Source organism: Drosophila arizonae, chromosome X (genome assembly GCF_054131065.1).
Source record: "Drosophila arizonae isolate 15081-1271.41 chromosome X, UAZ_ARI_1.0, whole genome shotgun sequence".
Taxonomy (NCBI): Eukaryota; Metazoa; Arthropoda; class Insecta; order Diptera; family Drosophilidae; genus Drosophila; species Drosophila arizonae.
In genome coordinates, this window is record NC_142927.1 from 13,716,533 (window position 1) to 13,730,957 (window position 14,425).

General features: G+C 41.8%; 8 protein-coding genes across 12 annotated transcripts; 4 read left to right on the forward strand and 4 right to left on the reverse strand.

Annotated features, from left to right (window-relative positions):
* Positions 1-190: 190 nt before the first annotated feature.
* Positions 191-1,635, reverse strand: LOC108618235 (uncharacterized). 3 transcript variants are annotated; one of them, XM_089473119.1, is made up of 2 exons: positions 1,557-1,635; positions 191-1,415 (listed from the first exon to the last, which is right to left on the reverse strand). In XM_089473119.1, exon 2 carries the CDS (start codon positions 1,162-1,164, stop codon positions 394-396), a length of 771 nt encoding a protein of 256 aa, XP_089329245.1. In that variant the 5' UTR covers positions 1,165-1,415; positions 1,557-1,635; the 3' UTR covers positions 191-393. The 3 variants fall into 3 exon arrangements, with proteins under 3 accessions (XP_089329245.1, XP_017869653.1, XP_089329246.1); XM_018014164.2 differs by lacking the exon at positions 1,557-1,635 and having other exon boundaries at positions 191-1,191; positions 1,347-1,547; XM_089473120.1 differs by lacking the exon at positions 1,557-1,635 and having other exon boundaries at positions 191-1,029; positions 1,083-1,547.
* A 399-nt stretch (positions 1,636-2,034) lies between these two features.
* LOC108618227 (uncharacterized) lies at positions 2,035-3,851 on the reverse strand. Its single transcript, XM_018014156.2, has one exon. The coding sequence runs from the start codon at positions 3,607-3,609 to the stop codon at positions 2,470-2,472; it is 1,140 nt and encodes a 379-aa protein (XP_017869645.1). The 5' UTR covers positions 3,610-3,851; the 3' UTR covers positions 2,035-2,469.
* A 23-nt stretch (positions 3,852-3,874) lies between these two features.
* On the forward strand, positions 3,875-4,592 carry Polr3I (RNA polymerase III subunit I). Its single transcript, XM_018014183.2, has 3 exons — positions 3,875-4,025; positions 4,083-4,350; positions 4,418-4,592. The coding sequence occupies exons 1-3, from the start codon at positions 4,018-4,020 to the stop codon at positions 4,541-4,543; spliced, it is 402 nt and encodes a 133-aa protein (XP_017869672.1). The 5' UTR covers positions 3,875-4,017; the 3' UTR covers positions 4,544-4,592.
* Positions 4,559-5,814, reverse strand: DENR (density-regulated protein). Its single transcript, XM_018014172.2, has 3 exons — positions 5,237-5,814; positions 4,913-5,174; positions 4,559-4,847 (listed from the first exon to the last, which is right to left on the reverse strand). Exons 1-3 carry the CDS (start codon positions 5,345-5,347, stop codon positions 4,663-4,665), a joined length of 558 nt encoding a protein of 185 aa, XP_017869661.1. The 5' UTR covers positions 5,348-5,814; the 3' UTR covers positions 4,559-4,662.
* An 86-nt stretch (positions 5,815-5,900) lies between these two features.
* Positions 5,901-8,025, forward strand: Nprl2 (Nitrogen permease regulator-like 2). The gene is made up of 3 exons (XM_018014152.2): positions 5,901-6,428; positions 6,507-7,013; positions 7,075-8,025. Exons 1-3 carry the CDS (start codon positions 6,318-6,320, stop codon positions 7,627-7,629), a joined length of 1,173 nt encoding a protein of 390 aa, XP_017869641.1. The 5' UTR covers positions 5,901-6,317; the 3' UTR covers positions 7,630-8,025.
* A 153-nt stretch (positions 8,026-8,178) lies between these two features.
* On the forward strand, positions 8,179-11,139 carry Axs (Abnormal X segregation). Its single transcript, XM_018014131.2, has 8 exons — positions 8,179-8,532; positions 8,605-8,747; positions 8,843-8,949; positions 9,013-9,283; positions 9,377-9,589; positions 9,646-10,616; positions 10,681-10,857; positions 10,926-11,139. Exons 1-8 carry the CDS (start codon positions 8,514-8,516, stop codon positions 10,954-10,956), a joined length of 1,932 nt encoding a protein of 643 aa, XP_017869620.1. The 5' UTR covers positions 8,179-8,513; the 3' UTR covers positions 10,957-11,139.
* On the reverse strand, positions 10,875-13,085 carry sing (MARVEL domain-containing protein sing). 3 transcript variants are annotated; one of them, XM_018014175.2, is made up of 5 exons: positions 12,008-13,085; positions 11,806-11,946; positions 11,638-11,732; positions 11,445-11,472; positions 10,875-11,313 (listed from the first exon to the last, which is right to left on the reverse strand). In XM_018014175.2, exons 1-3 carry the CDS (start codon positions 12,317-12,319, stop codon positions 11,655-11,657), a joined length of 531 nt encoding a protein of 176 aa, XP_017869664.1. In that variant the 5' UTR covers positions 12,320-13,085; the 3' UTR covers positions 10,875-11,313; positions 11,445-11,472; positions 11,638-11,654. The 3 variants fall into 3 exon arrangements, 2 of the variants coding, with proteins under 2 accessions (XP_017869664.1, XP_017869665.1); XR_016270840.1 differs by lacking the exon at positions 11,445-11,472 and having other exon boundaries at positions 11,593-11,732; XM_018014176.2 differs by lacking the exon at positions 11,445-11,472 and having other exon boundaries at positions 11,030-11,313.
* A 189-nt stretch (positions 13,086-13,274) lies between these two features.
* On the forward strand, positions 13,275-13,983 carry LOC108618248 (uncharacterized). The gene has a single exon (XM_018014185.2). The coding sequence runs from the start codon at positions 13,275-13,277 to the stop codon at positions 13,650-13,652; it is 378 nt and encodes a 125-aa protein (XP_017869674.1). The 3' UTR covers positions 13,653-13,983.
* The last annotated feature ends 442 nt before the right edge of the window (positions 13,984-14,425 follow it).

Sequence of the window (14,425 nt, forward strand, 5' to 3'; positions counted from 1 at the left end):
TCTAACTAACTTTGATGCAAGTTAATAATGAAGTTTTCAAAATATAAATATTTTATTGGACTTTGAACTATATATATTAGTACTGTATATAGTAATTGTCGCTAGAGATAGGGCCGAATATCTAGAATCTGATATATTCATATATATCTATCTATGTATCTATTGCTGTCGAAAAATAATAACTCTAACCTTAACACAAAAAATACAAATTTATTAAATTATATGGGGATATTACTGCCGGTTACATATTTGTGTTAATTAACAGAAACAATAACTTAGAAATTCAACTTCAACAACGAAGGGGATTAAACGGGTTTCGTGTCTATGGGTGGGTCTTCAAATTCGATAGGAAATTTGTTTCAAGTGAAATTAACAATGTGACTCAAGGAAGAGCTAGGCTGTCTTCGATGATTTTTTGAATTTGCAAATATTGTTGGCGTGTTGCTTGACAGCTGGAGGAATTCGAAGTGCGATATCTGGCATAGCACACAGAAAGGATATCTCAAAGATAGCCGGATGACTGGAAAAGATATGATCCAGCATGCTGATGAACCAGAACATTAAATCGCTTATATAATGCGCGTCGCTCTGGGCAAAGAAGGCACCAGCATTATTGCCATGCTGATGCGAATCGACAATGAATGCGATCGAGGTACGCAGGTCGATGCTCACTATGACGGTGCGGCAATCAGCGACGATGGCAGCAAACAGCTGGGACGGCATTTCCCCGCCGTCGACCTGCTTGATGGCATCCAGAGTAGTGGTAAAGATGCGTGACAACTCAACGCCGACAATCATTGGGCTAAGCGGATCGGAGCCCACCTGGGTGAAGAACCATTCCTCGAGGAGAAAGTTGATCTTGTGATGAGAGCGTATAGCTGCCATAGCATCCGGTATATTAATATTGAGATTAGCCGAAATTTGATCATGATAGACAATATTGCCCTCATTGATCGAATCGCCAATGAGATCCCAGGCCTTTTCCGGTAGCTCCTTCACGTTTTGGCTGAGACTTGGCATCTTGGACACCTTATCGGCTAATATTAAAGAGATCAGGGTGCAAGAATTTGTTCCGCTCTTACGATAGTCCCCAAAGCGGGATTGGCAAAAGTCCTCGGGGAACCACCAGATGTTCACATTTCCAATTTCCTCATATTGGGCCATCTTCAAGGAGCTATGTAAATGCTGCAACTTTTTCAGGATTTTTTTTTATATTTTTTTATGTTTGCTTTTTGTTATGCCAACTCAATATATATGTAGTCGGTCAGAAAAATTATATAAAATACTTATATACTCAAGTTATATAAATTTTTGTTTTTTCGGAATGTACGACCAACGCGGAGTACCGTTCTCTCCTTTGGACTGCAGATTTTCGTCACTTTTTCACACGACTTCAAGAGATTTTCTTTTGCTTACTGATAAAACAGAATGAAAAAATGGTTATATTTAGAGAGATCTGTCGAAACATATACGAAATTTAATTTTGAAGACAAGAGAAGAAGGGATTCTAACAAACAAGTAACATACTGTAATTTAACAAAATACTATATACATACTCGGTTCCAAATTTGAAGGCAGACAATGCTGCGACTCTATTCACCAGTGCTCCTAAGATTCAAATTCCCATTTTAAAACTCATTGAAATGTCAAATCAGGGTATAATAGTGTTGGTAAATATATGTAACAGGCAAGAGAAGGCGTGAGCTCCATAATGGGACAGATATATGTATATACAATGCTTGATCAGTTGGGTCGATTTAGCCCAGCCTGCCTGTCTGTCTGTCCGTGCATATGTATGAACGCATCGGCCTCAGTATAAGAGTTAAAGACCGTGTATGTCACTTGCAGAGCAAGTTTGTGTTTTAAAAACGATAACGATAACATTGTTTTCATGTTATCGATAAAAACTTACCGACAATCAGTTTCAATATCTTTAAAACTAGAGAACCTAAATTATAGCTATATGTCGTGTGTGTATTTAAATTTCTGTTACACTTCGGATACCGGCCCCAAAAATTAAGACTTCTTTAAATATTCACATATAAATACACTTTTATTCAGTTCGCCTTGTAATTTTTTTTATTTATCACTAGAGTTAAAGTATGATCACAATCAGAGATGTTGAATTACATTAGGAACTTATACGCAGAAGGCTTCTCAGTCTCAGTTGTCCAGCGATCGCGAAACTCTAATGAGCTTCATGTTAAGCTATAATTAAAATGCCCTAAATAATATAATCTAAAACCTATAATCGAAATATAATTTAGAGTCTTTAGTGCAATCACAAGCATACATGCAGATACTACGTAACACTCGAATTTTAGCGGACTGTAATACCTAATATCTTGCCCCTAATCTCTAAACCCTAAATTAAGATTTTTTTTTTGTTTAACAAACTAAATGCCAAAAAGACAATATTTAAGCTAATATATATAGAACTAAAACTAAACTACTTGAAAATTGGGAAAGCTATTGCCCTTCATCCGGAATGAATTTCAACTTGTTGTGCATCTTCTCTTCCGTCATTAGAGGATGTCCCAGGACCAGAACCTTGGCACGTACGGTCTTGCAGCCAGATATTTTGACATCGGTTGTATTGACCATGTCTTCGATATGACGCTCATCCATTTTGAGGTCCAACAGTCGCTGCTCGTGACGCACGCAGGCCTCCAGATCTTTGGGCCCAAACATGCGATAGACTATCATTGCTGTGGTCTCCACCTGCTTCAGCATCTTCAGCTGCTCACTGTAGAGCTCCTCGGGTAACATGCTATTCACATTGAATACGTAGATGATGGTCAGATGCTTCTTGTCAGAGTCGTTGGTGCCGTTGGCCACTTTGGAGTTCGACTGCACCATACTATTTATTGATGCCATGTACTCCAAATCACACATGGCCATGTTGTCAATAATGATTAAGTTTCGACCACAATGCGCCAGATTGCCCAAAGTTTTCCCAACGGCCTTGTAGCGCGCGTCGTTGTCAATCAGCTCATAGTCGTTCCATGCAATGGTCTGAACATTCTCTGGCCACGGATATTTCTCCAATAGTTTGCGCATTGTCAGGGTCTTGCCCACACCCGAGGTGCCGACTAGCGCAATGGATTGGAAACTTTGGTTGGCCAGAGCCTGTTCGAGTTGCTTCAACGCTATCTCCTGATTGATGACTGCGCCTTGGATGTGCTCAAACATGTCCTGCAACGGCATCGTGCGGTCACAATAGTTAAGCTTGTTGTGCACGGTGGCCTGGTATTGAGTAGTGTAACGCTGCATGAACTTCGTGAAGACTTCTGCATTTTGATAATATGTCATAAAGCTGCTGAAGCCTATGACCAGGAGCATGGGCATCAGCGAGTAGATGAAATATGACCACAGCTTCTGTTTAAAATCCTTGCGACGATTTAAGGAGTCACTCTTATCGGCCAAAACTAGGCGACGCATGCGGCGTCGATTCCATTGCCGATGCAAATTGCTGCACAAGTTGAAGTGCAAATAAGACGTGCTCAATTGCGTTGTGCGGCGCTTAAAGAGTGAGCGATATCTGGGCCTTGGGACCCTAACGTCAATTGTGTCTTTGGTTGGTTTTTTATCTGTATCCGCGACCCCCATTATATTTTTGGTACTGAATTTGGAAAAAAAATGTTTAAAGAGCAAAAGCCGAGTTGTAATAAATAAAAAAAAATTTATCGAAAAATCGATGTATAGCCCTACACAAAACAAATGGGTTTAAACGAATATGACTATAAATTTGTTAGCTACTTGGATTTCAAACAAATGTGACACTATGTTAGCACGCCTACTATGCGGTTTAATAATCTTGTGTGACTTTTAATAATAATCGAAACGTTTGTTATTCGCGCCAATACTTCTGCACAGTTTTTTGTCCGATACTCGTGCGTGTTTGGAAATGTTTTCATCGATTACTTAATGGTCGATACCACTTCCAATCGGTGGAACTCGTGTGTGGTTATCGTGCTTGTTTACAAATTGTTTATGGCTATGAATTAATTAAGCAGCATGGAGACGTAAGTAAGATATTGAACGATCTAGTTAATAATATTAATCCGTGCAAATATTAATAGGGTAAATGCCACATACTCGTATATCACAAATTTTGAGGTGATGCAAATACTACAACATATAAAGGGCACCAAAAAGAAATGGGGTATGCACAATCTCGCAACGGTCACGTACGAGGCTCTACAGTACCTGGAAGAATCGCCTTGTAAAACACAAACACGTGAATCCATTAAAAACTATCTGTGTGACTTGGCCATCTATAGGCTGATGCCACATGAGCAGCTTCAAATGGTTAATGATCCTCCCACCAGTGCCCTGCATACACAACTGGTAAACACATCTATGCTCTTAAGATAAACTTGTAAATATTAAATGTTTTGCACTTATCTTCTTGCAGCTTATTGACGATAATAAAGTCCCACTCACTGACGAGGAGAACGAGGCTATCATCCAGCTAACGCATAAGCACTTCTCGAATACTACCACGGAACCGGTACAAGCTAACCAACAAGCACCGACATAAAAAACTATACATATATACTAGAGAGAGATTAAATCATTTTTTATTTGAAGTAATATGCGTATAAAATAAGCACACTTCTTAAGCAGGACAATAATTGCTATTGGCAGCTATATTTTCGATTAACGCTTCAGATCGCCAAGATCCTCAATAACATCCTCATCAATCTCAGCCCATTTTTCGGGGATAACTTCAAACAAATCATCTTTAACATCGCCCTGAATGACAATTTCATCATCTCCAGTCACTGACGATCCGCAAGCGAATTTCGTACCAAAAAACTTGGCAGCCACTTTCAGATCGATATCTGCAAATGGATGAGACATTTTATAAAGTCTTTTCATGCACAATTACAAGCGTAACACTGCCTACCAAAGGTACTTAATCCGGTAACCACTGTCACCGACTTCTTTTTGCCGCGGGCAGCACGGGAGACACAAATGCGTTTGGGGACATCTTCCTTCTTTTTAACGCGCAGCAGACCCTTGCCGCCCCGTTTTTGACGCTTCTTGTCATCGTCTGTGCCATCAGCAGCTGCCTGTTCTTCCTCAATTTTAAGGCGCTCGAAATCATCGGGCAGATTGCGCTCCAACCATTCCTTACATTTGTCGTATTCGGGATAGTATTCGCAGTACTGCAAAACCATTTCCTTAATGAACAGATACACTTTTCGAAAATGGGCTTAAGTTCACTTACCTCTATTGGCATGGAGCAGTGTCCGCAATATTTCATTACTATGGGATACGTAACATTTTCACGCGGACCGAGCTTAAGTCGGTCAGCGGCATTTGTGGTTTCATTCGTCATTTCCCAACTTTATTTACTGCTAAATTGTGCAAATTTACTTGCAGAGGTAATTTTACAAAGAAACGACGAAGGCACGAGTATCGGAACAATCGCTGTCCGATAAAAACAAATGCCGGCAATCGGATTCAGCGCTTAAAGCACTTGTCAGTTGTCACTTATGATATGGCCTTGCCGGATAGCTAAAAGCACTTTACTTTTTCATAAAATTTTAAAATGATATTAATAAATTAAAATATTATGTTAATAATAAAAAAAAATTGAAATATGCTTCGAAATTTTCCCAAATGTTCCAACTGATTCTTTGTTTTGTTGTGACGTATAATATTGGCAGCTTCTTTGTGCTCATAAAGATTCTTGGAGACGGTGCCTCGCCGCCGTTAAAATTGAATAATTGATTTAAATAAATTTTGAAAATTTTTTCAAGAAGTTATTTTTAATGTTTAAATGTACGATGAAAACAAATCGCATAGTAAATTTTAGTCGTCAAACAATACAAGTAATTCATAGATCACTTTGATGGAACTGGTTCACTTCGGAATTTTTGAGAGATCAGTGAATCTTTTTTTTATAGGAGTGAACCGATCATCAACTCCGTCACAATTTAATGGTTGGCTTGAAACACCGAATTGTATCGCAGACGCAATGTCGACATGAAATATGAAATTGGTTATGTTATCCATAACAATACCAGTATGGCTAGCATTTATTTTGATATCTGCCAGACTCACGTCAAATCTTTGTAAATGCTGAATTTTGTGACGTGCTGCGCAGAGAGAGCAAAATCAAGCGAGAGTAAAATATCTGCGCATATACATATTTATATATATGTACATATATATATATATATGTGGGATTGCCTCTGGTTGGTTAGCTTACAATCGCGAATGGAAACATATTGTGTGGAAATAGGTTTGCTAGATTGTCAAAAATCTGTAAAGTGCGATGAGCGTGGCAGGTGCAATCAATAACAATGCACTCCCACGCAAATGAAGGTGTTAGCCCCGGCAGCACCGAAGGCAAAATACGCTGTATTTTCTTAAGCGAATTCCATGCAACGGCTGGCTGCAAAATCAGCTGTCAGGTACGCCACCAACAATGACAATAACAAATAATAGAAAAAATAAAATAAATAATTGGAACAACATGTTCTTGTTAAAAGGTGCCAGAGAATTACATTTCCAAAGAGGTATTCGATGCCATCAACGTTTACATTATACCCAAACAGCATCTGCAGCGCTGCATCCTGACAGTGAATGCGATGGAGGTGAAAATCGTTGGCTACCCAGTCGGCATACAGGACCAGCAGAAATATGCACGTAATGCATTCCTCTTTAATCTATGCTTCGTTTGCGATTCGCGTGCTCGGTCCGTGCAATATGAGCCCGTTGTTAAGAAACTATCTGAGTACTTGATTATGATGGAGGAGGAATCGTGCTTTTTATCACGCGAAGACGACAAACTGCGCCTGCAAAAAATCTTTGAGACTGTCCTCCGGGATCTGAATGAGCGCAAAGTGGCGACCATCGTTGAGGGAGATAATACAATATATTTAAAGATTGTGATGCATAAGCCAGATCCGCCGCCAGTCAAGGATCACATGGTGCCCCTACTGCTAGCCAATCTCCGAGATACTCCACTCGAAAACTGGGACCTAACCACACAGCAGGTAGTGTGATATATCTAAAAATCTAAAAAGATTCAGATTTATTCCACAAGTCTGCTTGTAGATATTGCCGTATATCAATGGCATTAATCACGTGGCTCGCATAGCTGCTGAGGCGGATGTGGAAACGGATTTGGTCAAATCGTGCATACAGAATTTGGTCTATTACGGAGTCGTGCAATTGTTGCCCATATTGAAGTATAGCAATGTCTATATGACGCAAAATCTGAAGAAACTCATACAGAGCACAGCATTGAGTAATGCCTGTCGAAAATACGTGGCACTCCAACCCGATAAACTTCTGCCCAGCGTTCAGAGAATCTTCCAGTTCTATGCGTCCATGACACACGGCGTTACGCTTCGTGCCATTTGCCAGCGTCTCTGTCCGCAGGACAACAATATTGATGAACGCAAGATGGTTATCTTTGGATTGCAGCATAAGTTTATACGCTGCATACAGAAGTATCCGGTTTTTACCGGATCGGTGCCATCGGGCCGCCAAAAGATGTACACGGGTCTGATTAGTTTCGATGAGATTTGCTGCAAGACTGGCCTCTCGCCGTTCACCATCGAGAAGGATATTGAAAAGGATACGAATGTGACTGTGATTTGGAAGTAGTTCAATGCCTCTCGTCTTTACATATATGTATGTTTCAATTGTAAATTGTCTGAACCGTTTTTATGTGTAGTTTATATTATGATAATTATGTTTCCATTCTATACACAATGTTTGTTAAATCTTGAGGAGAAACAGAATCAGAGCTACAGCTAGCTGCATAGTGGTGAATATTAAATAAATAAGCCGAATTGTTAATAATATTAATTATTAGGGATACTATTTGTACAAAACTAAAACAAAATTGCATAGATCACGCACAAAGGCATATCCCTTCTCTTTCACACCCCGAAAATGTTATCTAGAATTACTAATTTTTAAAAATCTATTATACATGTACAATTACAAATTATTAAACATTCATACAAATAAATGACAATATACATATTATAATATTAACCTTTAAGAAACTTACTAATTTTTGTAGACTTTTTTGCTTGGCCCAATGTGATCAACATACTCTCCATTAAAGCTGCGTATAAACAGTTCTCCAATCAGCTGTTCGGCTTGGCATTGTGACGTCACAGCGTGAGTAAGTGCGACACCAAACACACACGCAGTTCTGCTTATGTGTGCATATGCGTGCGCGAGTGCGAGTGCGAGCGCAATAGAGGCGATAGAACAAGAGAAACCGGCAATAACCAGAGAAATGCTAAAATAGCCACGATCTCTGGCACTGGCCACGTTTTGAAATGTTTTGGCGTTATTAAAACATTTTTCTTGCTGGCATTGGGACAAACCTAATAATTATACAGAAAAATAAATGTGTATGCATGTGTGTGTGCGTGTCTGTGTGCATGAGTGAGACACTTTATTCGCCGCTTTGGCAAAATTCTGGCATTGTTATTCGCATTTGCAGCGGCAACGGCGACGACTCATCATAGACAATGTCCGAAGATGCGAAGAGTAAGTAGTTTATAGATGTGATATATGTGCATATATATATAACTGTTTATATACAACTGTTTATTATTCCAGGTCCACGCACCCGAAACATTATCGAAAATCAGCTCTTTCGCCGGCAGCGCAGTTTGAAGCTCGAGGCGCTGCAGAGACAGCGCTCGCAACATGGCACCATCGACGTCATCGACGACGACGAAGAAGCGGAGACATTTGGCAAGGTTAGTCTGCGTGCAATAATGAATTATTATATGTATGTGCGTTCATACATATGTACATATATGCTATGAGTACAGGTATTTCATATCTATTGCAGACGTACATAGTTATCATATTCACGGAGAAGGCCAAGCTGCGCCACTGCCAGGATGTGGAGAAGATCATTCAGGAGTTTGATATACAAACCACACTGGAAATTGTCAGGTAAACCTCTATTAGGATTAGCATTTACCATTATCATATATTTCATTGTTGACCATATTTTAGCAAAACCGAAAAGTATTTGTATCTGTCGGCCAGCTTGGATACGCTGCTTCGTCTGGCCGATGCCGCCGAGCTGGAGAAGATGACAACAACGGGCAGCATGCAAAAGTTCAACTATGGCTGTGTCTCCGATTTCCTGCTGCCGGGCATGACGCAGGAGCAAATATTGCAATACTGCGAGACACCTGTGCTGATTAAGGATGTGGTGGAGCCGGCTATAAGATCCTACATACAGAAAGGCTACATCGAGGACATGTTTCCATTGCATGATATCGTATGTACCGATCAATTGGAATGGGAGGACTCCCTCTACATCTCTTCATCGAAAGTATCGCGACTATCATCCACTTTCCCCTTTGTCTTCCAGCTCTATTTGGATCGCTTCCATCTCAACCTGAAACGCACAACGTTGCCCATCGAGGAGATACGCAACTACTTTGGCTCCAGCATTGGCCTGTACTTTGCCTTCATTGAGTTCTATACGAAGGCCCTGATCTTTCCGGCTGTGTTTGGCATACTGCAATCCCTCATGAATCTCAATCTTTCGCTCGTGTGCAGCTTCTATGTGGTTTGGACAACGGTGAGTGATCAAATCTGGATTTCCCGTTGAATCTCATTTTCATCTCCTCGTTTTAGATATTTCTGGAACTGTGGAAGCGTCGATGTGCTGGTCTATCCTATCGCTGGGGCACCATTGAGATGAGCAGCTTGGATAAGCCGCGCGCTGGTTACCACGGCCAACTGAAGCCGGATCCGATAACGGGCAAGATGACTCTACACTATCCGATGCGCTATACGTACCTGCAAATGTATTGCATTTCGTATCCGGTGGTGCTGGGCTGTGTGGTGGCTGCCGCCTGGTTTGCTCTGTATCAGTTTCAAATAGAGGCCGAGGTGCTGGCCGATTTCGGGGCGGATTCCTGGCTGCTCTATATACCCGTCATTGTGCAGTCCATGCTGATAGCGATCTTCTCGTGGGCATACGAAAAGCTTGCCACATTCCTGACCAATTTGGAGAATCATCGCACCAGGTCACAGTACGAGCGGCATCGGGTCAATAAGCTGATGCTCTTCGAGATTGTCAACAACTTCTTCTCCCAGTTTTATATTGCGTTCGTGCTGCAGGATCTCAAGCAGCTCAAGTACCAGCTAATGATGCAGTTGCTCATCTTCCAATTGGTGTGCATAGCACAGGAGATTGGCATACCACTGATGGCGGTGCTGCGACAGAAGTATGCCAAGTATCGCCACAAGGAGATCGAGCCAGAGAAGCTGCGCGGCATCAGCAACAAGCCGCGTTACGAGCAAGCATTCTACGAATCCGGCCTCGATGAGTACCATTCCACCTACGAGGACTATCTGCAGGTCTGCATACAGTTCGGCTACGTGGTGCTCTTTGCGGCCGTGGCGCCCTTTGCCGCCATCGGTGCGCTGATCAACAACGTGTTCGCCGTCCACATCGACATGTTCAAGCTGTGTAACATCTTCAAGCGTCCGTTCGCGCGTCGTGCCAAGAACATTGGCGCCTGGCAGCTGGCCTTCGAGCTGCTCTCTGTGATGTCGCTGCTGAGCAACTGCGGCCTGCTCTTTCTCCAGCCGAATGTCAAGTAAATTTATAGCTGACTCTCTCTCGCTCTCTCTCACTATATATATGCTTGCTCTCTTTGTCAGACAATTCTTCGCCCATTGGCTGCCCTCCATACCGGATCTGTCCTTTGTCATCTTCGAGCATCTGCTGCTGGGCCTCAAGTTTCTCATACACAAGGTGATTCACGAGCGTCCGCGCTGGGTGCGCATTGGATTGCTGAAGGCTGACTATGAGACCAGCCAGGCGCTGAAGCAGCTTAAGTACGAGCTGAAGCTAATATTAATATAAATATAATTATTATTAATATTGACTTTGTTTATCCATTTAGGAAATTCAAAGCGGCCAATAAAATGGCTTAGACGGTGCTAACGGCCATCATTCTGGCCAAGATATGTATAAACGCGAACCAGTCCATTTACATACAAATTTACATATACTTAAATGCTTTTATTGTAAATCTCTCAACTAATGGTGCCTTAAATACGAGTTTGCGCTCATATTTATCTATATTTAAATACATTTAACGTACCTAATTGCATAAATGCATATATAAACTGTAATTGCATGATAAATGCGAATTTCTTGGACATCTTTATAGGAGAGATCAGTCAGCGAAAAGTCTTAGTATATATAAATACATCTATATATGTGTATAAGTATATGTCTTAACTCTAGATTAAGTCGTTGCATAGTTGAGTTCGTCTGGGCTGGATAAACTGTTCAATGGTAAAGAGAGAAAGAGAAGGAGAGAACAAAAAATTAGTTAATGATGGTTGAAGTTAAGTATAAATTAATATTTTTAAATTGGGCTTTATGTATTAAAATTGGAAATTCAAAATCAGACAACTTTTTAAAAATTTGCAAAATTTTCCACGCTTATAAAGAGAAAGAGAGAGAGAGAGAGAGAGAGAGAGAGATAGTAAAAGTCAGATGTAAAATATATGTACATATTACACATAGTTTATATATCAGTTAGTGGAGCATCTTTAACTAACCTTTAAGTTCATGTCGGGTGTTTTTAAAAGCATAATCTAGCTTACCTTAAAGCCCATCACTCTTAGCTAGCTCTGCGAAAGTACTTGAAGGAGAGATAGGCGTCGATAGCATGTAGGAGACCCGCAGCATAGCCCATGTACTGCATAGAAGAATATAATAGATAATATATATATATATATGTATATTCAAATTAAGCTATGGCCAATACTTACGTAGGCGGCAGTCATGGCCGGATATGCCCAGAAGCCGGGACGTACTAGAAATTGCGGATGCAGCCAGACAACGCAGGCGAAGCCCATGTAGCTGGCTGAGCTGAAGTACATGCAGCTGGCCAGGCCATGGAACAGTGTTTCCTGCCAATGCCAAAGACTATAGACTACACACAGTTAGATATACAAGAATGCGGCTACTCACAAAGAGGGACTGACGTATGAGGCCATAGGACTTGTCCGAGAAACAATAGCAGAGCAGCAGTATGCCCGTGGTGGTGAAGCAGTGGCCCGTTGTGGCCAAGAAGCTGGTCAGCGCCTGGCCAATGGAATCGGCATATGGCACGCCGTAGCGTATCAGCAGTCCCTCGCACAGCGTGGCCAGGCCGAGCTGCATCAGCTTGAGCAGGCCGCCCGGCGAGAGCACAAAGCCAAAGTTGATGCAGGTACAAATGCGACAGCAGCAGACCCGGATGCCCAGCGGCTGATTCATGCGCCGTACGCCAAGTGAAGCCATCGATGCTGCACGCCGATTCGTAAGATACTAACCTACGCATTGTGCCTGCTGCAGCACAGATGCACAAAGGCGCCGAGGCACAGACGCTGCGGATGCAACGCGTCTATAAATAGCGCTGCCTGCCCCCCAGCGATGGCTGCGGCAACAGCTGCACAGTGGTTCGGCTCTGTCTTCACAAGATCGAAAATTCTCTATTTATGTTTACTCAATGTTCTATTTATAAATCGTCTCTTACTACCATTTTCTTCTTTTCTTCCTTTTTTAACTTCTCCCTCAATTTCAATCCTTTTCTCAGTCCCTGAGTTTTTCTTTTTCTTTCTCTATGGCTCTCTCGCTCTTTGTTTGTCTGTTTTCCCTCTCCCTGATAATTATTCCCTTTCCCTCTCTGTCTGTCTGTTTGTCAATCCCTCTTTTTTCCTCTCCCTTCTCTCCCAGTTTCTATATCTTTTTAGACTCTTAGTTTTTTATCGCCTCTCTTTTTCAGTCTGTTAGATTCGCTAGGCCTTTGGTTTTCCTCTTCCTCGCTCTCACTATGTGTTTTTTTTTCTCTCTCTCTCTCTCTTTCTCTTTTCTTTCTTTATTTATCTTTCTTTATGATCTCTTTCTTCTTCTTTCTCTTCTTCTTCTTTATTTATCTCTCTCTCTCTGTATGTTCCACTTCCTGCGTCCTGTTCTGTGCATCCCTATCTCTTCTTTCTCTATATTTCTTTTAGTTTCTCTATATTTCTCCGTTTCCATATTTCTCTCACACCTCTTTCCCTCTCTCTCTTTCTCGCCCTCAGCTTGCCTGTCACAGTAAGCCGTGCGCTAGCAATCAACAACCTAAGCTGACAGATGAAAACGATTTCAGATTACATCATACAAGGCATACGATAAATAGATCGAACTAAATTAACATTTCGACCTTTTACGAAAATCTAAATTTCTGTTTAGCCAACGCCCAACATTCAAAGTCATGTGCATGCCATACCTGGGTAAACTGTTCGGCGGCGATAGACGCCGGCGGAACCATGGAAGTGAGAGCCTGGCACCAACACCACAGCAATCGAGCGCAACCATCCAGACGAGTGCGGTCACCAATATCGGCACCGGGAATAAGGAATCTGTGTCGCGAGTGAAGCCCGTCGCCAATACAGCGGCCCAGCGATCCCGATCCGCGGTCGCCCTGAAGCGTGAGGGATCCAAGTCCACGACAGCCAATGCAGGCGTCAGTCAAGCAGCCCCAGATTCGGCGGCTGCACCTGCTGCGGCTGGAAGCGCACCAAAGCCAACCTCTTGGTGGGAATACTTCGGAATGAATAGGAACAAAAAGGGTAGCATCGATTCGCTGTAGTTGGGACCAGTTGGCGTGCAGTTTACTTCGTTATGTTCAACGCTCAGGCTTCGGATTCCGAATTCGAGTTTGAACTTTCATGCTGACACTATTTGGACAACGGCTGAGATAATGAGAAAAGGACACAGCCCGAAAACCCATCAAAATCCCATCAAATGCGCCCAACAACTTGACTTTACTTCATGCATGTTGGGGATATCTAGGAAAGCCCTGGTATTTACCTTCTGAACTGCTTTGGTTTCAAATTGATTACAGCTGCGTAATGAATTCATTTAATTAAGCAGCAAAGCTCATCATATAAAAAATAGCATACTTTTTGGAGTTTGTAAAAGAGTTGTTTTGCGGGAGGGGGCGGCAAGGAAAGTGTTGATAAATTATCAGATAATTTATCAGCAGTAGCACAGCCAGTGCGTGCAATAACTTTTCGCTGGCAGTGTATTTGTATATGCATACGTTATAATATTCAAATACAACGTATTTGGCAAAAGTTATTTGGAAAATTACAGTCGAGGCCAAGTAGCAACTTATCAACTTCTGCAGTCGCAAACAAATCAATTTAAAATGTTTCTCGCTCTGTGTGTTTGCGCGCATGCATAGAATCGGTCGAATTTCAATAACGGCACTTACGGCACTTTGTGTTCCTTTCCTGTTTAGCGAGCTTTCAAGTCGTGCTTGGCGTGCGATAGAAAGGGAGAGACGGAGCCGAAAGCGAAGATTTATCGAGACACGCAAACAATGCAAAAACAAATACAGCTATACACAGACACACATAC